Below are 26,922 nucleotides of genomic sequence, written 5' to 3'. Positions count from 1 at the left end.
CCCCCCGCCACGCGCCCTTGCGGCTGCTTACGGGGTATTAAGTAGATATAAATTTAGCATTGAATCGTTTTTTTGCTAATGCTTTCTTTACACGCCCTTGAAAACCGGCTGAAAGAACTCTTTGGTTTGCTGTAGCAGTCAACGATTAACCTCTACGGCCTACGGCATCATGTCTCGAAACGTCGGCCACCCAAATGATTTTTTATGGGCCCAAACAGGTGAAAATTATTGGAGGCTAATTCGATAGTAAATATGGTGCCTGTTTCAATCGTTACCGATGAAATTTTTGTAACAGCTCCTGCGTTTGTCATGTTAACTTTTGCGACTTATTAATTGACTTATACTTGTATATGTTTACATACCAATGATGACATCCAGTAAACTGTTACGAGTATTTCACGCAGAAAACTCTTCCTGAATCTGGAAGAATAGATGCAAGAAAAAAAATAATTTTGAGGAAATGTCGGTGTCCCATTTTCAAAATTGCTCACGAGTTCCCAATGACATTGGAAGCACGCTTTTCAACATTATCATTCATCGCGTGTGAGCGTCGTGAGCCTCTTCTACTCTCTACCGCCTTCATCCTCTCACTCTTCTTCACCGTAATTCGAAAATTCTTTTTATTTGGACGGAAGAAAAAACACTTCCATCCTTTGTCCGGATCTCGCTCGCCGTAACCGCAAAAAATTATGCTAGCCGTACTCCGTTGTGCAATATTTTGTTGAGGAGAACCGATTATTTTACATCGCAGCGGAAAGCGATGCCCCCACTGTTTTCTTTCCGTGACTGTCACCTTGGGGAAGGTCGCCTACTAAAAAAAACATGGTGGGCGGGAAAGCGATAGGAAGGGGGAGACGTGGAAGTGCGTGATTTGCAGGCGGAGGAGGGCACCTCTGTACAAAAAGTGACTACCGAACTGATGCGAAGCATGCCACTTCAGTCGTTACAAGTAAAAAGACCGCATAAGATGAGGTTTGCCATCGTGGCGCTACTCCCCAGCCTGCTGCTGCAGCTTACCTCGACTAATGGCGAGGTGCGGGGCGATCCAGTGGTGCACACCCCTTTGGGTGCTGTGAGGGGCACTACCATGACGACAAGATCCGGTAGGACCATTTACGCATTCCGGGGGATGAGATATGCCGTGCCGCCGGTGGGAGAGCTTCGGTTCAAGGTAGGTCACGGTACTTATTAAAATTACCTTTTAAACATAGCCTACCGTTTAAGGCTAGTGTTGAATCTACATCTTCTAACAATACCCCGCAAGTCGCCGCATTGACGTGTGGCGGGGGGTGTCAAGGTCACCACCACCAGATTAAAACAGAATGCAATCACGTTCAAAATCCACAGATTCATGTCAATCATTACCCACAGAGGCGTATATATTCATGCAAAAACCTTTTTGACTTATACGCGTGCAAATACATATGCTATCAACTAACATACTAATATGCACCTAAAAATATACCTTATGTCTACGCAGCGTTTAATCTAGTCCTCACTTTTAAATCGAATATCTTTACTATTTATTTAATGACTTTGGTTTCTGACTACTATGATTCCTGATTGTCCCGGGAAAGAACGAATATTACTATCTATCTGTACTGTAGAGAATCTTATTTATCCTATCTTTTTGGTCTAGCCTATCTAAATCGTACGAGACCATAAAAATTCCTTTAGTGTTCTTGTTACACTCATTTGTTCCAAACCTTGCTAAAGGTCTAAGTCTCGCTTGTTCTCTTCACGTCTCAAGTGGTCCAAGCCTAATTATCCTAAAAGGTCTGTGATACTCATCTTCTTATGGTAACATTCTTCGACTAATCTGGTGGATTTTCTCTGAATTTTATCTAATTCTTTTATCAACTATTCTCCCAAGGGTCCCAAATACTTGCGGCGTATTCCAAATGTGGCCTAACTATAGCGATATAACACCTATCTTTAACTTTCTTATTACATTTCCCCACCACCCGTTTAATGAAGCTGAGTTTTTTCAAAGCGGATCCACATAAAGGGTCCGTACAATAAGTATCGGGACTGTTTCCAAAAATTAAAATTTATTGCAGTTATCATTACAATTACTTAATAATCTTCAAAATACATTCCTCCTGCATCGATACGCTTAGTTCGGCGCGTCTGCCACTCACCAAAAGCCCGCTGGAAGTCGTTTTCCGGAATACTGTTGAGAGCTTTTGTCATCGATGGGGGTCAAACCGATATCCTTTGAGCTCCTTTTGAGCTATCCTTTGAGGTGATAACGTTGTTGAGAAAATCTTTATCTTCCTGGACGCAGTCCAAAATTTCTTGCGAAATTTCCACCCCCGACAATTTTTGTTCCTCGCTAAAGACTTTCGGCACCAGCTTCGCGCACACTTTCCTCATAGCAAGATCCTCTGTTACAATGGTGTGGACGGTTCCGACTGAAATGCCCGTCTCCTCACTGATAAGGGCGATGGTTAAACGCCTGTAAGAGTCCAAAACTTTTTTTCTCTTTGGCCACCTGAGCATCGGTTCGAGCGGTCGTCGAGCGTCCGACGCGGTAGTCGTCTTCGACGAGCTCCCGGCCTTCCTGAAACATTTTGTGTCGCTCAAAAACTCTTTTGCGACTTAAGGAATCATCCACACAAGCCTGTTTACTGAGTTCAAGGGTCTGCGACGCCGATTTCCCGAGTTTAACGTAAAACTTCACACAGCGTTGCGTTGCTCGACGGTGCGCTCCATGCTGGTGCGACGACACCACAAACAATCACACGTCACAAAAATCCACCTCCTGTCTCAACACATGCCCGGAGGCGACTGAACTAAAGTGCGCCTGAGTGGTGGGGAACCTCTCTACCGAGCCGACCGGTCGACTCTCTATCCACCGCTCCATTGAGACTACAGCGAACCAGTCGCAATACTTATTGTACGGACCCTATATTGTCCTGAAATGTGCTCCCCATGAAAGGTGTGGTGTTAGAACTACCCCCAAAAATTTCACTTGATTAGCCGTAGTTAGCACTGAACCCTCTATTTCACAGTTTATGTCCTGTTCGCCACTTCCTTTGTTTCAAAATTTCAAAACTACGCATTTGCCTATATTAAATACTAATCCCCATTCCTTGCACATATCCGATGTTGTGTCCACTGAAGGCTCTAGAGAGTAGCTCGCGATCTAGTTGGCTCCTTATTTCCCTGTATACCATCGTGTCGTCTGCAAATAATGAGGTAGCTACTATTGTATCAACTTAAGTAATTAATGTATATTAAGAATGGGCATAGATTAACTCTCGTTTCCTTTCTGAATCTCGCCTTGCGTATTCATTTATTTTAGATTTATTAACGATCGTGTCAGCAAAAGATTGGCTCCTAAAATAAATAAAAAATAAAGTCAACATGTATCCAAAAATAATCCTGAACAAAATCAACTACCCGTCTTTCACCCAAAACCTCATTTTGACTCCTTATAATTATCACTACCTTCCTAACATTGAAAATATTAATTTTTTCTTACCTATAGGTTTCATAATAAATCTAAGAATACCGATTAATCACATTTCCCAATGTGCATGGAGTGAAACTCATTATTATGACATTGGAAAGAATTTTTCTTTCTTTCCTTTACTCTCAGGCCCCTTTGCCAGCCAAGGAACCCTGGGACGGAATCAAGAACGCCACTGAAGATGCAGCGTCGTGCCCGCAGGCCACTAACGTTCTGAAGGGACCAACTTCTGAAGACTGTCTGTTCCTTAATGTTTATTCCAAGGAGGTACGACCACTTCCTTTTCCAAAAAGGATTTCACCCATATCCGAGACAAACTTTCCAGATGGCGAACTATATACTTATTGATATCAAGAAAAATTACTATTTACAACTTACCCTACTCTCGAGGGTGTGTGGCAAAGGGTGTTAGGTCATCAACACTTAAGTATTGTTTGGGTGTTTAAAATATATCATAATGGTTTTGCCTTCAATTGTACGAAGGAAACATGATTAATTAAATCTACGTCTACATCTACATAATTCCCTGCAAGACGCCGCAAGGGCGTGCGGCGGGGAGTGGTAGGTAACCACCCGTAAAAGGAACAAGACCATACGCAAAATCAACACATACCCACAGTGGCGTATACACTCATGCAAAAATCCCTTCATCCAACACGCATTCAAACACATACACTATCATTCAACAAACAATCGCACCCCAGGATGCAGTATGGAATCCATCACAAAACGCGCAAGCCAGAATATAAAAAGGAAGAATGCGAAACTACACCACCACATGAACATGCAACATAAAACGCTCTCCTCCCCAAGGACACAAGTAGGGAATGAGAACCAACGCTACAGGCAGCGGAAGGCCCCCATATACATCTACATAATACCCCGCAAATCGCTGCAAGAGCGTGTGGCGGGGGGTGTTAGGTCAACAACCGTAAAAGATAACAATACCACATGCAAAAACAGCAACATGGAAAACTACACCCACAGCAGCGCACGCACTAATGCAAAAATCCATTCATCCAACACTCATGCAAACACAAGCGAGAGGGATGAGGGGTGAAAGGGGGCACTTAAAAACAGAACAGTCAGTGCAAATAAGACTGTAAAGAGCAATATATTATTTAAAGGCATTCTAATGAGGCCATGCGGAAAAATAGGGTTTTGGCAACAAAACACACGAGGTTAATGAAAGTGCATGCAATTGAGTAAAACTAATTATTTCCTAGACGCTTAGGATGGCAAGTGGAATAAACATTCTCTATAACCCTGCAGTTGCTATCCCTTATTGTCCGTGGGAAGAAGGAGTCCTTGAGTCGGCTAGTTCTGGCATCTATTTCCCGAATTTATATGCATGATCCAAGCGACCAATGTATGTAGGAGTGCGAATAATTTACGAGACCTCGGTGCTGAAACATACCAATCTGAATTTATTTAATAATTTCAATCTTGCATTGAATCGTCTCTCTGCCAATGATTCCCACACCAATTCCATGAGCATTTCGGTGACGCTTTTCGTTTTATCGTAAGATTTTTTAACGAAACGGGCTGCCCGGCGTTGAACCTTTTCAATTTCCCAAATGAGGCCTTTTTCACTCGGATCCCACACGCTACATGCGTATTCTAAATTAGGCTTTACAAGAGCGTGGTAACAACGTTACTTGACCTTCGAGTCACTTTTGCCGACAATGCATCTAATAAATCTCAATTTTTTATATGCTTGACCGCAGACTTTACGTACGTGGGTCCCCTAAGTTAAGTTTTTAGTCGATGTAAAACCTAGTATTTTACCGTATCACATACTGCTAGGTCAACTCCAGGTAATTTGTAAACAAATCCCGTTGATCTTTTAAAGAAATTTACCAGCGAACATTTATTAAGATTAAATGACAATCCCAATTTAGAACACCATTTGGTAATACAATCTATATCCTGTGTTAGAATTAAACCATACTCATCCCCAAATATCTTCCGATAATTCACCATATTATCCGCGAACATCCTAATCTTACTTTTCACTTTTACTTACGGTTCAAATCGTTAAAAACGTCAAGAAAAGCAGCGGCCCGATTACACTTTCCTGAGGTATACTGAGGTAAATCGTAGGCTGTCGGAACTAGCGCCATCAAGGATTACCCTCTGCTCCCTCTCTGAAGGAAGTCTTCAACCCAATTTATTGCGCCCTTGTTTATGCCCGCGACCTTTAAGTTATGAATGAGTTTACCATGGGGAACCTTATCAAATGCCTTTTGAAAATCTAAAAAGATCGCATCCACTTGCCTACCTCTCTCACCCGATAAAAGTAAGTCATATGTGAATCATCCCAATTCGGTTTCGCATTAGCGGGTTTTTCTGAATCCGTGTTGTTTGGAACTTAAAAAGTTAATGTTATCAAGGTATCTCATTGTGGAACTGACAATTATGTTCTCTAAAATTTTGCAACAAATAGAAATGAAAGATATGGGTATGTAGTTACTAGGGTTCTCCCAGTCACCACTTTTAAAAATATGCGTTATTTGCGTGGTCTTCCAATTCATAGAGACTTTGCAAGTCTGTGAGGGATTTGTTAAATAAATCTTCGAGGTATGGGGCGATATTAGGAGCTAAATGTTTCAATAACCTAGCTGGTATATTTTCGGGACCCGGGGATTTGCTGGGTTCTCTTTGAGAATTCCTTGCTGGTCCACTGTTATTTTTTCCATGTGTTGAGTATGTTTAGTTGCTTGGAGATAAGCGGTGGCAAAATCGTTTGTTGGAAGAATGAATTTTGAAACTTAGCTTTACCCTCACTGTCAGTATGAGTCATTTTGTTACAATCCCTTGAGCAAGCCATGGTGTGCTTACTCCCATTTACTTCCCTAACATATGACCAGAAAGCTTTGGGGTCAGTGTCCAAGTGCTCGCAAAGTACTTTGCGTTTAACGTCCAGTAAAGCGCTACGTAATTGTGTTTTGGTTTCAATTTTAGAGGATCTATATGTGTCCCATAATTGTTTATTCTCAGGGGATGATGTGTTCACGCCTGCCCTCTTTACCCTAGAGTGTAGCATTCTCTGCTTCGAAGGGCTTTTCTAACGTCTTTATTGTACCACCTGGGGTCGCCATTTGCTTTAACGTATTTTATAGGTATGAAATCTACGATTCCTTTTTGCATGATATTGACAAATTCTGTCCAAGTTTCTTCCACGTTGACATGACTTAAGTGGGTTTTGAACTCGGGTAGTGAAGAGTTTAATTGATTGGCAAAAGATTCAAAGTCTGCTTTATGGTAATTATAATTTTTTTTTTGGTTTAACAATCATTTTTATTTCTACGTTGAAGTGGACATTAATTGCTTTATGGTCACTCAAGCCCTCATCAGTTGATACACTAATAATACGTTCAGGCGTGTTTATAAGAAATAGATCCAATATGCTGTTTCCACGGGTGGGCATGCGTACTGCTTGATGGAGGGAGTTTCTTTGAACCAATTTTATCATGGAATTGCAAGATTCGCGATCGCGGGTCCCAGATTTAACGATATTGTTGTCCCAATCTATACCAGGGAGGTTAAAGTCGCCACCAATTATGTTTATGCTGTTATTATATTTACGTGTAAAATTGTAAATTTGATCGTTGAGGGTGTGAAGTGTTTTCAAATCTGAGTCTGGAGGTCTGTAGAAAGAGCATAAATTTATGTTGGGTTGATTGGTCCGTATTAAGGTGCACCAAACACCTTCTATGTTATTATTTTCAAATGAAACTTGCCTGCTTTCAAAATGGCTTTTCACTGCCACTAAAACTCCTCCGGGTCTTGTATCCCTATCGTGTCAGTAAACTGTGAAATCTATTGGGAAAATTTCTTAGCCGTTTATATAATCACACAGACAACTATCGACTTTTGACATATTATTTCGACATAATATATAATGACAACATAATATTATATCAGCGGAATGGCTTTAGATTATGTGCTCAAGGTCCGCTGTTTTATTTTCGAGCATTCTTTGAAATATTACAAAGATAGCTAGACTATTTTTATTTTGAATAACTCCCTTATTTGTGAATGACTGTAATTTAAGATATCTTTTTGGAGAATTGCGTGTCAAATGTCTTTCTACATCAATGCCAGTGTTGTCGGTTACTTTTATATGTTTATTATTCATATAGAATGCGCTAGCCCCAGATGTTACTGACCCACTGAAAGACCTGCCCTCCACCATAAAAAGAGGCCGAATTATATCGATCGGCTCTGCATTCAATTTCCCTTAACTTCTCACTCCGGCCGCCTAACAATGTTATGCGGCGCTATGATTACTCCTCCATAGTTAGTTTTTAAATCGAGTGATTTTAATCATCCTGAAAGTTTAAAGTTTGCAAAAGGTGCAAATCTTGCTTGGTTCGTGTTTCCAATGTCTTCCAAGGCCTTCGGAGGAACATGTGACCCTTTCTGTTTGTTCGTAATGATTCTTCTCGAAATGGACAGCTTTTCTTTGCCTACCGTTTACGAAGATTCGGAAATTAAGCCCTTCGCCGAAGAGTCCAAAACATTTGATGCATATTTAAAGTGAAGCCTGACCAACGAGTAATAACACCTAAACTTTTCCATTCGAAGCATTCGCCACTATTCTTTTCATAACCCTAGTATCCTAAATGCTCTTCCCCAAAATTGCGTAACCCGAAAATGTTCCTCAGCAGCAAATTTCCCATTACATCGATACAATATAAGTCATGAGAACAGCCTTTTTAATTTATTAACATAATCTCTTTACAGCCACCGCTAGGGTTGTGGCAGGGGGTGATTACACACCAGACTAAGACTACTTTTGAGCCAATATACCCTTCCCTCCTAGCGCGGGCGGAGACAGTTAGTCTGAGCTTTTCTATGAATTCGTGGGAAAAATGACATTTAAATCTGTTTCTGGACTTAATCTATCTAATTTTATTGACCTTATTTTTAAAAATCCTGTTTTTTATAAGCTTGTCCATATATTTCCCGTGTATAAAAATGATACAACAATTAAAATGTATAACTTTAAATAGCCGCAGCATAAAAAACGATCGGATATTGAACATACATGTGCATGTATGTTAACAAAAAGGCAGACATAATTGGAACGGAGAGTTGGCTCACGGGAGATATGGCAAACAGTGAGGTTTTTTCAAATGGTTTCGCGATTTACAGAAAGGACAGGCCAAACCGACTTGCTGGGGGAGTATTCATTGCTGAAAATTTACAATTTGTGACAAGAAATTTTGATAAGAACGAGAGAAATTAGTAACATATATGTCTGGCGGTTTTATTGAATGATATGATCAGTCCCGGTAACGCGCGGGAGAATTTTCTCCGCAGACATATCCGACCACTGCATTGGAATATTCAAAACTTTACTGACAGAGGATTGACGAGTAATAGTGTCCGTGCTCATGCCTTTCAGATATAGTAGATTTCCACATGTTCGTCGTCGTGTGAGGAGCACTGCATGTGCACTATGTTCCACAGTGGGATTCCTCGTACTCTCCTACTGCTAACTAATATCCTAATTTTGTATCACTCCTAATTACTCGTAGATATCAGTATGACGTCATATAATGGCCTTACAGTATGTCGGTCCTCCTCTTGTTATTGCGCGAACAAGGTAGTGATATCATTATGAAAATAATGAATGACTGAACTGAAATGAGGCGTACTTTGACAGCTACCAAACAAAAATGTCAACGTTAGCTATCCAGTCATCTTTTGGATTCACCACGGTGCATGGGCTCAGCTGTCTGGGCAAAGCAGCTTCTTGGGTCCGCAGTACTTGATGGACGAGGACGTTGTAACGGTTATGATCAACTTTAGACTGGGAGCACTTGGTGAGTGACTTGATTTATTGAAACTTGTGAGCTGTTATGCGAAACAAAAGTACTATCGCTCTTTGCTCTTTTTCATTTCATTTTACCAGCTCTGTCTCCCTGGTTTGTTCTATGATTTTCTAATAGACATACAGGTATAAACCCTCTGGGCTGCTGATCAGAGGGTCCCGGGTTCAATTCCCGGGCAAGGCACTCTGGGCACCTGCAGCTCCACCCAAGCTAAAGTGATTTTTCGGGTACCAGGTCTTCCTGGTACCCTGATGTGTGAATTTCACACGCCGTATAGGGCTTAGTACTGGGTGAACTCTACCATCACCTACTAAACCGACCTTCGGGTTGATTACTGTGTTTATGGTTTTATATTTTTATATAAGCACAAGAACCAAAAATACCAATTATTTTTTGTTACCATGCCTACATGAGATTGTAACGTAATTGTTTTGATCCTCAATGGTAACATACATTGCAGTGTTTGTCTTGGTTAGTGATTGAACATAGGAATATTATAATGACAGATTAAACCCCTTTGCATAATTTCATACTCCATCTTAACCTGGTAAAGTAAATACATTTTCGAATTCATCATAGGCAAATATTGAATCCGATTAAATGATATCATTCTCATCGTTGGTTTTCATTATTTTCTTTCACAGAGTAAATTATTTTTAGATGCTTACTTGAAATTTATTACCTAACAACAAATGTGTACACGGAGTGAACAAAGCAATATAAATATATTACATATATCTTATTATTTTAAAGGAAAACTCTGTAAAAAGAGCTTAATGATTTCACGATTTAATCTTTACGCAAGTTAAATGAAAACGTAAGCAGACTTCACACGCCTTCCTATTTCAGTGAAACATTTTTTCCAGCAAACGTTCATGGATATCTCCATGACAGATTAAAAACCGGTCCGTTATATTTAAAGGTTTCCTGAGCACGGGAGATTCGGAGGCGCTCGGTAACTATGCCCTTAAGGATCAGCTTTTGGCGCTGAAATGGGTCAGAGACAACATAGCGTACTTCGGAGGGAATCCGAATTCAGTGACCATCTATGGGTACAGCGCCGGAGCAGCGAGCGTTCAGTACCATATGGCATCGACGAGCTCTGCGGGTGAGTTGGTTAAATGTATCTGGCATATTTATCCACCACTATTTATCACATGCAATCTATACCCTGCATGGAATCCTGACGGTGGCCATTTTCCCAGGATTTTATATTTATTGCGGCTTCCGATACGATAAAGTACAGTGACCTACCTACGGATGGGACATTAGATTAGAGACTGCGCATTTTATCTCATTAGGCGACGGCAACGCTATAGATAATATCATAAGGCATACTATGGTAGCAGTGAAAGTGGATTCATCCATTACCCATTTATTTTTACCTCGCTGCAATTGCCCGATTCTTTCATATATCGCACCAATTATCTCAGGAGTCTTGCGAGTCCCCAAACGTTTTAACCTTTTACATCTATATCTACATGGCACCTTGCAAACCCCTGCTAGAGTACATGGTGGGGAATGATTCAGCTTATCAAGTATGTTAATTTTATCTATTATTAGTTGTTATCAATAAGTAAAATAATGGAAATGTAAAGATAATGTTAACTACAGATACTTGAACTACGGTATCTAAATGTAAAGGCATGTCTACGCATGCCATAATAGCTGGTAGTAACAAGTAGGCCATTCAGCTAAAACTAGATACAATTGTGGCAACATACATTTACTCAATACTCCACAAGCCGCTACAAGGGTATGTGGGCTTCTTAGAATGAAAAAAGAAAAATAATTTTCCCTCCTAGCGCGATCGCTTAAAGCTATTCTGATTCTTCATCGTTCGTGGGAGGAATGACACCTATCCCTCGTACCGTAGTACGACGAAGGAGACAAGCAAAGATAAAATTGTGTTTTTTTCTCCTAAGTTAATAATGGAATTCTACAAAGTTAAGGCCTCAACCATTCAGTGCATGTAGTACGACGAGGTTGACAGTACATTTTCAACGTCACTGCCAAAGAGACCTGCTTCCAATTTATCCAAGAGATTTAAACTATAATTTAAACTCTACTTCGTTAGTGATTTCCAACCTAGTCCCTCTAATAACTTTGATACGCTACTCAGTTTATCATAACAACGTTTTACAAATTTGGCTGCTCTACGCTGCACTCAATCTGATTCGGCGATCAATCGTATTTCATTCGTCATGATGACCAAATCTGAAATTAAATAAGTTCAAACAAATGAATGCCCTTCACTTACCACCCTCTCGGTGTTAGCTTTTTGAAGAAAAACCAGAAATTACGAGAATGTTGCGAAAGCAAACTTATTACGCCTAAATAATTTAAAGAAATTTAAATAATCTTTGGATAAAGATACGGAAACACTTAAGATATTATTAGAATTGGAGATAGCTATTATATTTTATTATCGAAGGGAAAGAAGGCATTGAAATAATTTCGCACTTCTTATTTCCATCGAATATTAATAACTTGAGATAACCAATCTATATTATCTTGATTTTATATACCTACAAAATACTTTCTTGAAATAGGTTTAAAAATTTTCCCCATATTTGCATTATTCACTTTAGGGCTTCCGTTTCGAGAAAAATAATAGATTATACAGCATCGACACCATTTTTAATTTTTATGCATATTTTAATGACATCTTTCATATTTCCGCACAATATGCAGTGAAGGTTAAGCTATGCCGGGACCGGTAAACGTGAGGACTAGCGTACACTATATAAATACGGCGCGCCTCCTGCCCAAAAGGTAGAAGGGGATGGAGAGGCACAAAGGCGAGGGGTGACACTGTACTGGCTACCCGGTAATTAAGTGCAGTCAAAACTAGAAAGGTCTGCTCTTATATCATCGGCTTGCTCTACAGGATGTGGTGATGCTTGGCGATAAGACTCGATATGAGGAACTTAAGAGCAGGACGTGGGGAAGAAATCGGCTGGAACAAGAGAAAAGAGAGGGGCGAGGTGAATATGGAAGTGGGGGAGGGAGAGGGGAAGGTGTTGAGAGAAATTTAAACAAGTCCAAAAAGATGGGCTGACTCTGAGGACTAAATTCACGCCAAATGAGTACGAGCTAACCAGCGCGTTAAAATCACTGAGTCGAATTTCATCCAGCTAGAGTGCGCCTTTTTCAACCCGTTTTGCGAGTCAAGCTCTTTTTTCTTTTTCTCTCTTGCAATCACGGTTTTAATAAAACAAACTGCCTTCAATTCGACAGGTCTATTCCACCGTGCCATATCGGGGAGTGGATCTGCTCTCTGCCCCTGGGCATTGAACAGAAACCCTAAGAGGCTAGCAAGGAGGCAAGCTAAACTTCTCAACTGCCCTCATGATTATAGGGCCACGTCGAAACAAATTGTGGATTGCCTGCGGAGGAAAGACGCGGAAGAAATTGCCAAGTCTTACACCAAGCTAACGGTGAGTGGTAAGGAAGGAGTAAAGAGTAGCTCTGCAAATTATTACCTGAAGCTGTAATATTAATTTTTGTCGCTTTACAAATATTCAATATCACGCCGTACTCCACACAAGGATAAACTACCCGTTTCATTAAAAAAATATATATTTTGCAGGCGCATGAATTTCTATTCTAGAGCACTCTGGTTTCTATTTGCCATCCCCTGGTTCTCAAGAGAGTATATATTAGCGTAATCAATTGATATTTAGAAATTTAATGCACGATAAAAAAATAAATTTTGAAATCATCTCCAAGGTTTTAATTCATTGAATTTTTCATTCATTCATCAATATTTAATAATTCACAATATTTAATTCATTGAAACGCCACAAAGCAATCTCAAGAAATGACCTACACGCCTAGGAAATAAATTCTGTTTAAGGTTAAACTAATTTAAAGTTGTAAATGAATAAATATCGACACATATCGTATTCGTGATCATCCATGTTAGTTTCAGACGGAAATCATCTCAACTTTTTTAATTGTTTAGAAAGCAACAAGAGCTTTGAACAGTAGGAGTGCCCTTATAATTTCTAGATTTAGTTTAGGTCCTCTGATAGCTGGCGTAATAATAATAAAGCATAAACAAAAAAGTGTGCTAATAATAAAAATAATAACGTACCTGCTTTTACAATGGTGAAATTTAAGTTTCTCAGTCGTAGCTCTCTTTTCTATTCATATCTACAAAATATCCCGCAAGCCGCCGCTAGGGTGTATGGCCGGAGGTGTTAGGTCACCACCCTTAGAAGAGAATAAAACCACATGCAGGAATTCTTTTGCGGAATTCCTTGATGGCAATCAAACCCAGGGCCGGCAAAACGTCTGAAAGTGCATGTGGTGCCCAACCAACCACCGCCAGATACCCTTGCGACGGATTATGTGGCATTTTGCCGACTATATGTTATAAATCACCATTCTACATTTATGCACATAATACCTTGCAAGCCACCACAAGGACATATGCCGGAGGATGTTAGGTCACCACTCATGTTTGGAGAACAATCATTGCATCTACATCTACAAAAATATTGATTCGGACAAGCAATCGAATAAAGTTAGTCGCAGGAAAAATTCAATTCATAGCGTCAAATAAAGTGCAGTAACAGAACAATATTCAAATTATGCGGGAGCAATGCTATAAAATGGGTCCATTTATAATTCATGAGTATTTTGAGATTATATACGACAATATTGACGATACATATTTCATATGTACATATGCAATTCATATACTTATTACCGGTTAGTATTCTGCACATTTCGGACGGAATACGGAAATAAAGAGATAATGGGGGTAATGTTAACTACTGCCAAATGTATTCACTACGGTGTTTAAGATCAAAATCCCTCTCTATGGATGCGAGACAAGCTGATAGTAACAAAAAGAACAATAAAAATGGGGTTAAATAAAACTGTGACTACATTTTAGACTGTTTAGAATTAAAAAAAACATGATATTTTCCTCCATACCGGTTTTGGAAGCAGATGAGCAGCAGCGAGGGAAAAAAAGAAACCGTGGTAGACTGATGCATCACAAACTGTGACACTACCAGGAAAAATGCTATTGGTAGTGCTCAATAAGTGTAGTATTAACATATGTATGCACGTTATAATTTCTTTGGGACCGTGCCTGGAGTTAGCACAACACCCGTGGACGACGGTGCACTTAATTACTTTCATTGGGGTTAGCAGGTGGCCCTGTTTTACATCAGATTGACTTATTTCCCTTATGCAATTCACATTTCGTACAAAAGTCATCCGATGCATGCGATTGAGACTAGCTATTATATATATTTTTTTTATTTTTTGGACCCATTTGACCAATAGTTTCCTGGGTCCACTTTTATTTTACTTCAGCTAGTTGGGGATTACTTTGAATCTTAGTTCCCCTTTTTACAAACAATAACCAGACATAAGGAAACAACATAACGCTCTGAAATAGTTGCATTGAAATGCACATTAGCGGATGACTCCGTTAAAAGTTACTGTTGCGGCATCTCCCGCAGTTTCTTTGGAAACAACATAAGTTATTCTAAAATTTTAACATCCACAGGTGCTTATATATGTTAGGAGTTAAACTAATGATAAACAATTCAAGAAAAATAATCACTCAATAGACAAGTAGGAGAATACATTGCTACATTTTACACAAAATATTTTTCAGTTAGTTCACTTGTTGTGGTTCAGTATTTGCCGGTTTTCTTATTGCAAATTTTTCAAGCAGCTTATTTTTGTTCTTTAGGCAGAATGTAATCATTTCTCTAATGCTTGTTAGCTTCTCTTCCATACTGTTCCATAAGAGTTGTCGCTCTGTCTCATAGAATACACATTACTCCACTCTATGTTCTGCTGTGTCTTCTTTTCCACAGTTACACAGAGGGGTAAAACATTTCCCTATGAAGTGTAAGTAGGAGTTGAAGACTTATTTCCCTTGTGGAAACGCAAAGTATTTGATTCTTTCTTCGTGCGTTTCAGATTAACTCTTTCGACCATTAGTGTAAAATAATTATCGCATCCTCCCGTTTCCATTTCACGCTCTTGCGACCACGTGCTCATTACGCAGGAATGGCTGAACGACCCAGTGCTTCACTACAGCCCCGTGATAGAAGCAGAAGGAAGCTCCGATGAACCTTTCCTAACGGAGGAACCTGATAAAATTTTCCGGAGGGGTGACTTCACTCAAGTGCCATGGATGACTGGATGCACTGACAATGAGATGATGGGGACTGCTACAGGTTGGTACCCAGTTTGATTCGTTGTACGTTTAAGATTCTACAGTACAAAAAGAGTATCCTCAACATTCTCTTCGCTTACGTCGTGTGGTCTGTATTTGGGCCCAACTCATGATACGGACGATTTTCGATTTGAGCTTCCACTGATGAACGTCAATTGTGTCAGACACTTTTATAGTAGATACCTCATCCACTCGGGAATATTCTCAAATTTCTACAGAATATCATAAGAAACTGTGGTTGATTATATTGGTTTCCATAGAAACTCCGATGTTATCCTATGGTTTGACAGTGCAATGTCTCGAGAAGAGCCAGCCACGCGAGCAATTCCAATTCGTTATAGAAACTTTCTGAAGAAATACATACCCTTGGGATTAGTAAACTCTCCTGGAATTGTTACAGAAATTTGTTATTTAACACACACGTACGAATGACACTTCACAGTTAACTGTACACGAGAGTGTGGTACTTCCCGCACAACGTCGTAGTAAGTCATTGCTTTAAGTTGACTATGTTAAGGGTATTACGTAAATTTAGATATTACTAGTTCAGATTAAAAAATCACGAAGAAATCAGTCGTTTTTATCGTAAAGTGTAACGTATTGGCATATTTTCTAGGTCTAGACGCTAATAGTTGTCATCCCAATAACCATCTCACTGTTTCTATTTCAGCTATTATAGGAAATGAAACCATTCTTGAGGACTTCTCGGATAACTTCGAACGAATAGCTCCGATTGCATTTTACTATGAGAGAGGATCTCCATTATCATTGAGGAAGAGTAGAAAGCTGAGAGATTTCTATTTCCCACGTCGTCGCATCACAAAGGACTCTCGGCAAGCCATTATTGACGTGAGTGTCTAGATTGTCACATACCATTGTTTGTGAATTGGGGTGCCGATCACGGAACTCAAGCCCATAAAACTAAATTCTTTAAACTGAGGTCTTTATTTGGCCGAAATGGAGACCTAATGGTCCCTTCTTCTATTTAACCCATTCGATACGGTAGAAAAAAATACTGTCTATCTATCAACCATATAGATACGCTTTTTTCGCTTTATTTAGTACCTCAGGAGCCACCACTACAGTGTTTGGCAGGGGTTGACTACAAAACAGACTACCCTTGCCCAAAAACACCTTTCCCTCCTAGCGCGGTCGGACAACTGTTATTTTATTTTGATCCCTTATCGTTCGTGGGAAATATGATATCTTTAATCTATCTGTTCTACACTTAATCTCTCGAATTTTAATGACATGATTTCTCCTACCGCATTATCATAAGGCTAATAGTACATTTTTAACATCATTGCCAAAGAGAGATTCTTTCAACTTATCCGAAAGATTTACTCTATATTTAGCCTTCGCTCCGTGATTGATTCCCAGCCTAGATCCCCTTAGTAATTGTGATACGCTACTCAGTTTATTATAAGTAACAACGTTTCACAAACCTAGCTCCCCTACGCTGCACGCAATCCAATCCGACAATGAAGGCAACATAATGAGAATATATTAGTAGCATTGGATACTAATGAAATTGAATTGATTGCCATATTGGATGGCGTGCAGCGTAGAGGAGTTAGATTTGTGAATCGTTGTTATGACAAACTGAGTAGCCTATCAAAATTATTAGAGGATCTGGGTTAGGAGTAACTCACAGTGGACTGATCGACAATTTAAGTATTAAGACCTTGTATTCATCATTAGCATTTACAGTACAAGAAAACAGTTGTAAAAAAACCGTCGTACTCTACACTTTCAATTAGTACATACGTTTCTTAAACAATTGACATAATTCAACAATTACTCTATAGAAGTCAAATGTTAGTCAGTTTTAATGGAAGTTCTATGCCTATGCCGTTTTTATTTTTTATAATTGAGCAATTTAAAATTGAATTTAATCATTCTTACGCTGTTTATTGGGCGTTTCAGCTATGCTTTCATTAAATGATTAACTTGACTAATATCAATGATGATTTCCTACGCATTGAATGAATGATTATCAGACCCGAATTCACAATGTTGAGTAAACACCTGCATTTAATTTAGAAATTTACGGAATTAAATATTTTTCATAACATCTCCGCTCCATTCTTAAATAAATGACTCCGTAAATGTGTGCATATCACGCTCTCTTTTCGATATGCTCATCTTGCTTTATAGGTCCATCACAAGAGTTGATGATCAATGTTTGATAATATATAAATTAATATGGCTGCGTAGATTTTCGCGGCGGTGGCTTGAAGAATTCTGCATGTCCGGGTTTTCACCGCGTTGTTGTTTGAAGCCGACAACAGTTTCGCCGAAGTTTCATCCGGCGTCTTCAGGTCGAAGATGAGGGACTCAGATTTTGGCCGTCCTTATATAGGTGGTCCCGTCCAAGTGCTGCTCTCTGATTGGTCCTTTTTCGGAGGACTCTCTTCCACGCGTTGTGGAGATGGTAGCCCTCATCTCTATTGAAATTCGCCGGGTTTTTGGCTATCTCAATAGCTTCTCTGATTAGGCGTGGGTAATATCTACTTTCTTTACTTATGATTGTAGCGTCATGGAATAGAATATCATGGCCGGGTTCACTCCATTTATGCTCGGAGATGGCCGAGAGGTGAAACTGTTTGTTCGTAGTAGCCCGGAGGTGTTCTTTCATCCGAACTTTCATAGCTCGGCATGTTTCCCCGATGTAGGCTTTCCCACATGAACACGGTACTTGATAGACCCCTTCGTATAGGTCTTTCGAGATTTTGTCCTTCGGTCCGGGGAGCGCGTCCGCTATTTTTTTGGTGCAGTTGAATCTTGTCACCACGTCGTGCTTTTTAAGGATTCTGGCTATCTTCTCGGATGTTCCGGATACGAAGGGGATAGTCGCGTATGCCTTTGGGTCCGGTTCCGTCTGCTTGATTGACTTGTCAGAATCTCGTCTTCGCCTTTCTTCCCTGGCGGTCCTTTTTTTTTTTTTTTTTTAAATTAAATTATTGGTGAGCTTCGATGTTGTTTCACTGTTCACTAACATCCCGATTAAGGAATCGGTGGAGATCATCAGAGGCCTAACCACCAACGGCATTCCGGAAGACTTCCCCACACTGGTGGAGCATTGCCTCACGAATGCTTATTTTTTGTGGAACGAAGAATTCTACGAGCAGACAGAGGGTGCAGCCATGGGTTCGCCGCTGTCTCCGGTAGTGGCTAACCTGTTCATGGAGCATTTTGAAGAAAAGATCCTTAATCAGTACGAGAAAAAACCTAGGATGTGGTTAAGATATGTGGATGATACTTTCGTCATCTGGCAGCACGGCGCAACAGAACTTAAGAAATTTCTTCAATTTCTCAACTCACAACATCATTCCATCAAATTCACGATGGAAGTAGAAAAGGACAACCAACTACCTTTCCTGGACGTCTTAGTCAAAAAGAAGAGTTGTGGGAAGCTGGGACATGCTGTTTACAGAAAGAAGACGCACACCGACCGTTATCTAAACGCAACCTCTCACCACCATCCGCTCCAAAAGACATCTTTGGTGGACACACTAGTTCACAGAGCGTATGAAATCTCTGACGCCGATTCTTTGCTGACTGAAAAGAAACATCTCCTGAGAGCACTAAAACAAAACGGCTATCGGAACGATATGGTCCTAAAAAGGACCGCCAGGGAAGAAAGGCGAAGACGAGATTCTGACAAGTCAATCAAGCAGACGGAACCGGACCCAAAGGCATACGCGACTATCCCCTTCGTATCCGGAACATCCGAGAAGATAGCCAGAATCCTTAAAAAGCACGACGTGGTGACAAGATTCAACTGCACCAAAAAAATAGCGGACGCGCTCCCCGGACCGAAGGACAAAATCTCGAAAGACCTATACGAAGGGGTCTATCAAGTACCGTGTTCATGTGGGAAAGCCTACATCGGGGAAACATGCCGAGCTATGAAAGTTCGGATGAAAGAACACCTCCGGGCTACTACGAACAAACAGTTTCACCTCTCGGCCATCTCCGAGCATAAATGGAGTGAACCCGGCCATGATATTCTATTCCATGACGCTACAATCATAAGTAAAGAAAGTAGATATTACCCACGCCTAATCAGAGAAGCTATTGAGATAGCCAAAAACCCGGCGAATTTCAATAGAGATGAGGGCTACCATCTCCACAACGCGTGGAAGAGAGTCCTCCGAAAAAGGACCAATCAGAGAGCAGCACTTGGACGGGACCACCTATATAAGGACGGCCAAAATCTGAGTCCCTCATCTTCGACCTGAAGACGCCGGATGAAACTTCGGCGAAACTGTTGTCGGCTTCAAACAACAACGCGGTGAAAACCCGGACATGCAGAATTCTTATATAAATTAATAATTGTCACAGATTCTAGTCCCACCTCGAGCGTGGTTTCAGTAAATTCGGGTGGTTACTGACCGTTGATTACATAAAATATTGAAACAGATTTCGCGGCAAACAGGACATCAGAAGCGTTTGGCAAAGGTAAATGTAATTATTTTAAGTTTTAGTTTGCTAGCATTCTTGAGAGAAAGATAATTAATACGAGTGATATCTTATCGGATTTCCAGAGCTGGATCATGTTTCGATTTCTTCTTACATTCCAGTTCTACATCACTTTTTGTGGCATGGTAGAGGTCTATGGTATACTTATTGTGTTTCATTTTTATTCCCTCTTTTTTCTCATACAAAGGATCTTTTACATTGAATGAAATTAACATTTGCTTGGAAGTTTCGTTAGCATACATTTGGAATTGCATGTCTTATTTGTGTAAAAAATATGCTTTTTCCCTTTTCTTAACCTTTTAACTACCATTCCTCTCCCTCGCCAATCCCGCTTGGTTCTTGCACCCCCTGCCACACATCTTTTTGGTGGTGTTTATATAGATTTAGATTAAGCACGTTTTTTTCTTCACAGCTTTACTCGGACGGCATCTTTTTACACGGTGCCGATCGCTCCGTAAAACTTATCTCCTCTAAGAGCAGATCACCCGTGTATTACTACCAGTTCGTGTACCGGGGCCGCTACGGACAAATGCCAGTTGAGCCAGGGATGGAGAAACCGCCAGGTGGGATACGAAAAGAGTAGTCCCTTGAATGAAATGATGATATGCCTTGATTTTGAGCGGTTGGGCCATCTACCGGTTGGTTACCAACCGATGGACTCTGAATCATATCTTGATGACTTGCTCAATGACAGCCCCAGGTTTACCTCAGTCGTATGGTGTTTGAATTCCTTCTGGGAGAACTGTTGGGTACGGGAAGAGTAAATGACTTTCCATTAATGTGTAAATTTCACACAGCGTAGGGTCCAACATGAGATGAGCTCTCCAAAACTACCAAATCTTCCTCTTGAATGCTGTACTCTATTAAAGTTTTAAGCGAGTAAATTGATCGTGACTTAATTTTGGGGTCACCTGTTGGTCTACTGACTTCGCGTTGATAATGGATTAAATATATAATCTGTTTGACCTTAAAAACACAGTGCAAAATCTAAGCCAAATGAGGCGTCAGAGAGTTCTCTACAGCTTCAATGCTTCCGTGAGCGAATGAGCTTCTCCCCTTTTCTTCTCCCAACTTTTTCATTCCTTAGGGAAGGGTAACATTTCGATGAGATATAATTTTCGCCAACACTAAGTGTCAAATGATATTATGAAATTTCCGTGAGACATGTCTCGTGACCAACGTGAATGATCCATGTTTTTCGGTTGCATCCAGAAAAGAGATGGAATCAGAAATTAATATTTAGCTGACTTCGTTGCCTATGACTGGAAAAACTATAAATATAATGCGCGAAATACAAAGAATGCCCTAGGTATGCACTTGCATCACAGACGACACGTCGGAGGATAACTAAAATTATTTTTTATTTTTTTTTCAGGAGTTGCCCACCACGATGATCTCATGTACTTGTTCTACTCGGACAGCGTACCGATCTTATCAGACAGAACTTCGGAGGTCACCATGTCAAAGCGGATGGTCCGAATGTGGGCCAATTTCGCGAGGACAGGGTGGGTATATAATATAATTTGTAATTATATGCCTATTTAGCATGCCATTATACGCGACACTATTGAAATTCGTATTTGAAGAATTGGATACTGATTTTTTTAATGATTAATTTCGCGGAATGCATTCAGGTTCAATTTTTCTTATGTAAATCTTTAGACAAAAATGCTTTTGCCTTAAAGACCAAAACTGGCTAATATACAATAAAACTTGCGAAACATACTAATATGCTGATTGTCCTTAAGTTATGCATGGCTGATCGTCAAAGAACCCCCACCACACGTCGTGACGGCGATTCGTAGATTATTGTATATATGTAGATAACAGATTTTCTTGAAATCTCATAAAAAATTAGAATGGGGAAATATAGGTGTTCCAAGATATTAGGGCAATAGACCATTAAACTCGTTAATTATTAAAATAATTATTTGACTTCACTATCATGCCAAAAGACAAAATATAAGAGCAACCAGACTGAGAAATATAGTTTAACCCGCATTACTAAGTTACAAGTTGATAGAAGGTGCAATGCCTCGCGAGTGGAAGCAAGCTTATAGTATATAACCCCTGTCTACATAGGAGGCGATATGGAGGATCCCAGTAAATACATCCCGATTTACTTAGCATCGATACCTTGCATACTCTGGGAACATGTTTTATTAATAAAAATTAGAGCAAAGGATAGAGTAGAATAACGGAATAGAAAATAAAAGTAAGGATTGATGAAAAGGATGACCCCACATTGAGTATGACGCAGGTGTATGGGATCTTCATGAGGTAGACTTAATATTGAAACTAGATCGAGTGCAACGTAGAGCAGCTAGGTTTGTGAAAATTCATTATGAACAAGGTAGTAGTATCACGACACTACTGGCAGAATAAGGATGGGAGCCACTAGTTGACCGTAGGTTTAAATACAGGTTAAGTTTCCTTCGTAAACTTGATGTAGGTGACTCATCTGAGGATGTGAAAGACATTACAGGCCCCGACTTACCATGTTAGCTCGGATCGCCAACGTAAAATCAGGGGGATAGTCGGACGGATAGATTTAAAATGTCGCTTAGATAGATACGACCGCAGCCGTAAAGGAGATAATTATAATTGGTAGTATATGTATATATATATGTATTAGTGTATATGTAGTGATTATGTATATATATATATATATATATATATATATATATATACATATATATATATATACATATATATATATATATATATATATATACATATATATATATATACATATATATATATATATATATATATATATATATATATATATATATATATATATATATATATATATATATATATATACACACATTCAAACACGAAATCCCGCCAAACGGCGAATAAATACTCATATATACAGAAACAGATATAAGGAAAAGGGATAGGAACACATAAAGGACGAACACAATAAAGGTGGGGAAGGCGGAATCGAACGGATCACAAGAGTAAAAATATTTCCTCAACCGGGACTCGAACACCGGATCTTTCCACTTGCCGGGCGGATGCTCTTAACCACTTGAGCTATCGAGGATAGTCAATTTACCCTGAGATCCGTGGGTCTAATATGCCGCCAAGCGCCCCGATTCTTTCAGCCAAGAGATGGCGTCAGGGGGCTGTTTCACCCACCAAAGGAGAAATAGACAATACACAAGGAAAGGAAAGGACAGTGGGTTAGAATTCATACAACATCATACAGGAAAGGAACAGTGCGACTATATATATATATATATATATATATATATATATATATATATATATATATATATATATATATATATATATAGTCGATATCCTGCATGTTACTTTTTTAATTGATAGACCATTTTTTAACATTTCTATAGCATTATTTAAATATACGTATCCTGTTACTGAATATTGTTGTTTGTAAGTAATTTCTTTCGTGTGATTAAAATTTGTCGAGTGCATTATCAAACTAATATTTTTGTATTGGTGGCATAAATATGATTGTGATACCCAAATTAAGATATTACGGTGTTAGAATGAAAGTTATAAACTGGATTAGGGAGTTCTTATCCAACCTTAAACTAAAAGTAGTCCTCGACGGGTTGAGTTCATTAGAGGCAGCCATAACTTCATGAGTGTCGCAGGGAGGTTTTACAGGGTCTCTACTTCTCTTGCTTCAGATTAATAACCTAAGGTCACACGTTTGCAACAATCTTAGATCCTTTACAGACGAAACAGTAATTTGCAGAGAAATAAGTACGCCAGCGGATAGTGTACTACTCTGTAACGATTAAATCCAGACAACGATGAGGTGCCAAAAATGGAGATTATAATAAATATCCGAAAATGTACAGCACTGAAGTTTTGTAACAAAGAATAATTAAACAATACTTTATTGTAGAATAGATTGATTTTCAGGGAACTTGAAACCCTTTTGAGTTAAACTGTCATAAATATTTTCAGGGGGTGCACTCAATGAAAGAATGTGCGGGTCAGCCTTAAATAAGCTAGGTTATATTTAAAGAGTTGAAGGAAAACGAAATGAACGAGATATTGGTGTTCTTTAGTTATTATGCGTGGAAAGAATATGGCATCCATGGGAGAAAACGTTTGTTAATGAACTGGATAAGGTTAAAAGAAAACCTCCTGGGCATGTTAAAAATTACTTCTAAAAAATATTGAGCTGGTATGCAGTAGGAATTAATTTTGGAATCTCTTGATTTACGAAGAGGACGGACAAGACAGACTTATAGAAAAGTGCAACTGAGTTTTATTGTGGAATCATCATCATCATAGGGCATCTGCCGTGGTTACCAGGTTCACCATGATCTCTTCTCAGCTATGTCTTCCGTTCCTGTGTCTTCCACTTATTTTTCTCATACCCATTACCCTCTTCCACATTGTCCGCCATTCTGATCCTCCTCCACCCTATCTTGCCAGGCCCTTCCACCTTCAAGAGGCAGTCCCTTATTAGCATTTGTCTAAGCCAGTTCCTTTTCCTTTTCTTGATTGTTTTCAGCAATATTTTTCTCTAGTTCTTCTCACCACTTCTTCACTCCTTGCCCCGTATGTTCATTTTATGCTCAGGATTCTTCCCCAAACCCAAATCTCAAACGTCTCCAGCCTTTCCAGGTCCATTTTTAATTCAGTCCAAATTTCACATCCATATTAAACAACATTTACTTTGTCTCGTTCTCAGTCCAATATCAATTCTGATGCATAACACTTTTCTAATTTCCTTTCCACTCTTCCAGCTTTTTCTTATCTCCATTCCTCGCGAGGTAGGAGCAATTATAACGACGCCAAATTATATTGGCGGATTCGATCACCAAGATGAAATTAAGAGAGGTTGACATTCTCACAGAATTAGTCAATTGCTCGTCTTTCCCTCGTATTATACGCAATCATAACAAAAGCAAACCCAAGTGCCTGAATATATTATCTTAAAGAAAAAAATTCAATTAATAAAATGAGTCGCTCAAACAAATCAATGATTGCAGGTCGTGTATCGGAATGTGTATTTGTTCAAGTGATTTTGTATAATAGCAAATATATATTCAAATCCACAAGTGAACTGATATTCCTGAATGCTAGGCTGGAGCGACAACATGCACTTCATCTACATCTACATAACACTCCGTAAGCCGCCGCGGGGGAGTGTAGCGGGGGGTGCTGGGTCCCCACCCGTAAAACAGAATAAAACCACATGAAAAACCAGATCATGTTACCTCTACACAAATATCAGTTTGATCATGCACTCGATGCACTTCAATCACACGAAATAAAGTACTTTTATGCAACAATATTAAATAAGAGGATAGTATTCAAATCGCGAAGTAGACCTGTTCCCAAGATGGGAGGCGGTTTTAAGGGTATTGTGTGTATGTCCATGAATTAGCATGCATTCATTAGTCTTTCATGTAGTTTTATTCTGTTTTACGGGCGGTGACCTAACACCCCCTGCCACACACCCTTGCGGCGGGTTGCGGGGTGGTGTGTAGATGTAGGTGATTTGCATCAGGTTAACGTAATTACTGGCCCACACTAGAGTGTTTCGCTGCCAAGGAAGTATGAGAATAAAATATAAGGAGACGTATTATTTAGTGGAAATGAAATTTCTGATTCTTCCTCAACTGTATTACCATGCATTCCTATTGCTAATGAATTAACTCATTTCGCGTCTCAATTCACATTTCATTCTGTTTTAAAAAAGTTTATTTCTGCATCACTAAACTTTTTGGCAAAGTTTGATTAACCTTAGCATTGACTAATTAACTGGGAAAGGGTTTTATTGGCAACCAAATTGACATGCGAGTACATGTAGACGCCCTCAAAAAAATAAGTCAACTTTTGTTTTTTTTTCCTTCGGCCGCAATAGCTATAGTGATCTGAAAATACGTTCAGCTACCTAATGTCGAAAATTAGGGTAATTTATAAAAAACTATACTATATGTAAATTCAGGTAGTCATGAATGCGATAATAATGTATTAAGTGAAACTATAAATAAGTTAGCGACAAACTCCACCAAAGCGAAAGTATTGAAAGTAAAAAATCGTTCGACAAAAATGCATCTGAAGCCGAATTGATGCATGGCTGAACTTTCATTTGCATTCGTCAGCGATGAATATTGATGCGCTTTCTTTAATTCCAGGAATCCCACCCCTAATCCCGGCAGCAGTAGTGACGATTTGATTACCATCAACTGGATACCGCACACCCCTGAAAGACTCTCGTATATGGAAATCGGGGATGAGCTCACAATGAAGCGGGCCCTGAGACAACGAAGAGTCGCCGTTTGGGACGATATATATCCACTAAGATAGATGCACTCAACCTGTTATCCTCTACGCGTAGAAGACATAAATAAACATAAAATGTTATTAATGAAACAGAAATTATTCACTGAATCCATTTCACTCTACAATAGTTAGAAAATTCAAGAGTGAGGTGTAACGTAAATGATCTTTTACTATATTAGATAGATAGATAGATAGATAGTGGTCTTTATTTGGGCGAAATTGAGACCAAATGGTCCCTTCTTCCATTTAACCCATCGTCATATATATATTATATTAGCCATTTAAACTTACAGTTACATTCAAATCTAAACATAAACACATAGAGATAGACATAAATTCATTAATCCAAATTTGCACATCGAAAAGAAAAAAGTATATACATATATATAGACACACACATACACATACATACACATACACACACATATATACCTATATGCATACACATACATACACATATACATACATATCCACACACATACATATACACACATAAAACATACATACATGCATTCATACACATGCATAAATACATACATAAGTACGCACATACACACCCATACATACATACATATACATATATAAATTAAGAATACTCCTTCAAATACTCAAATTAAATGACA

General features: G+C 39.3%; 1 protein-coding gene across 1 annotated transcript; it reads left to right on the top strand.

The window, feature by feature from the left end:
• The first annotated feature begins 945 nt into the window (after window positions 1-945).
• Window positions 946-26,457, top strand: LOC139696419 (juvenile hormone esterase-like). Its single transcript, XM_071595172.1, has 10 exons — window positions 946-1,171; window positions 3,605-3,742; window positions 9,150-9,309; window positions 10,241-10,426; window positions 12,559-12,758; window positions 15,359-15,530; window positions 16,200-16,378; window positions 20,427-20,577; window positions 21,390-21,519; window positions 26,152-26,457. Exons 1-10 carry the CDS (start codon window positions 968-970, stop codon window positions 26,321-26,323), a joined length of 1,692 nt encoding a protein of 563 aa, XP_071451273.1. The 5' UTR covers window positions 946-967; the 3' UTR covers window positions 26,324-26,457.
• Window positions 26,458-26,922: the final 465 nt, after the last annotated feature.

This window comes from Hetaerina americana, unplaced genomic scaffold, assembly GCF_022747635.1.
Source record: "Hetaerina americana unplaced genomic scaffold, ioHetAmer1.1.p SCAF_7, whole genome shotgun sequence".
NCBI classification, from domain to species: Eukaryota; Metazoa; Arthropoda; class Insecta; order Odonata; family Calopterygidae; genus Hetaerina; species Hetaerina americana.
Note: the sequence above shows the minus strand (reverse complement) of the source record. Positions and strands in the feature narration are given on the sequence as shown.

Coding starts and splice junctions, on each gene's coding strand:
- LOC139696419 (XM_071595172.1), top strand. CDS start 968: ATGAGGTTTGCCATCGTGGCGCTACTCCCCAGCCTGCTGCTGCAGCTT. Junction 9,310..10,240: donor CTTTAGACTGGGAGCACTTG/GTGAGTGACTTG, acceptor TTATATTTAAAG/GTTTCCTGAGCACGGGAGAT. Junction 15,531..16,199: donor GATGATGGGGACTGCTACAG/GTTGGTACCCAG, acceptor TTTCTATTTCAG/CTATTATAGGAAATGAAACC.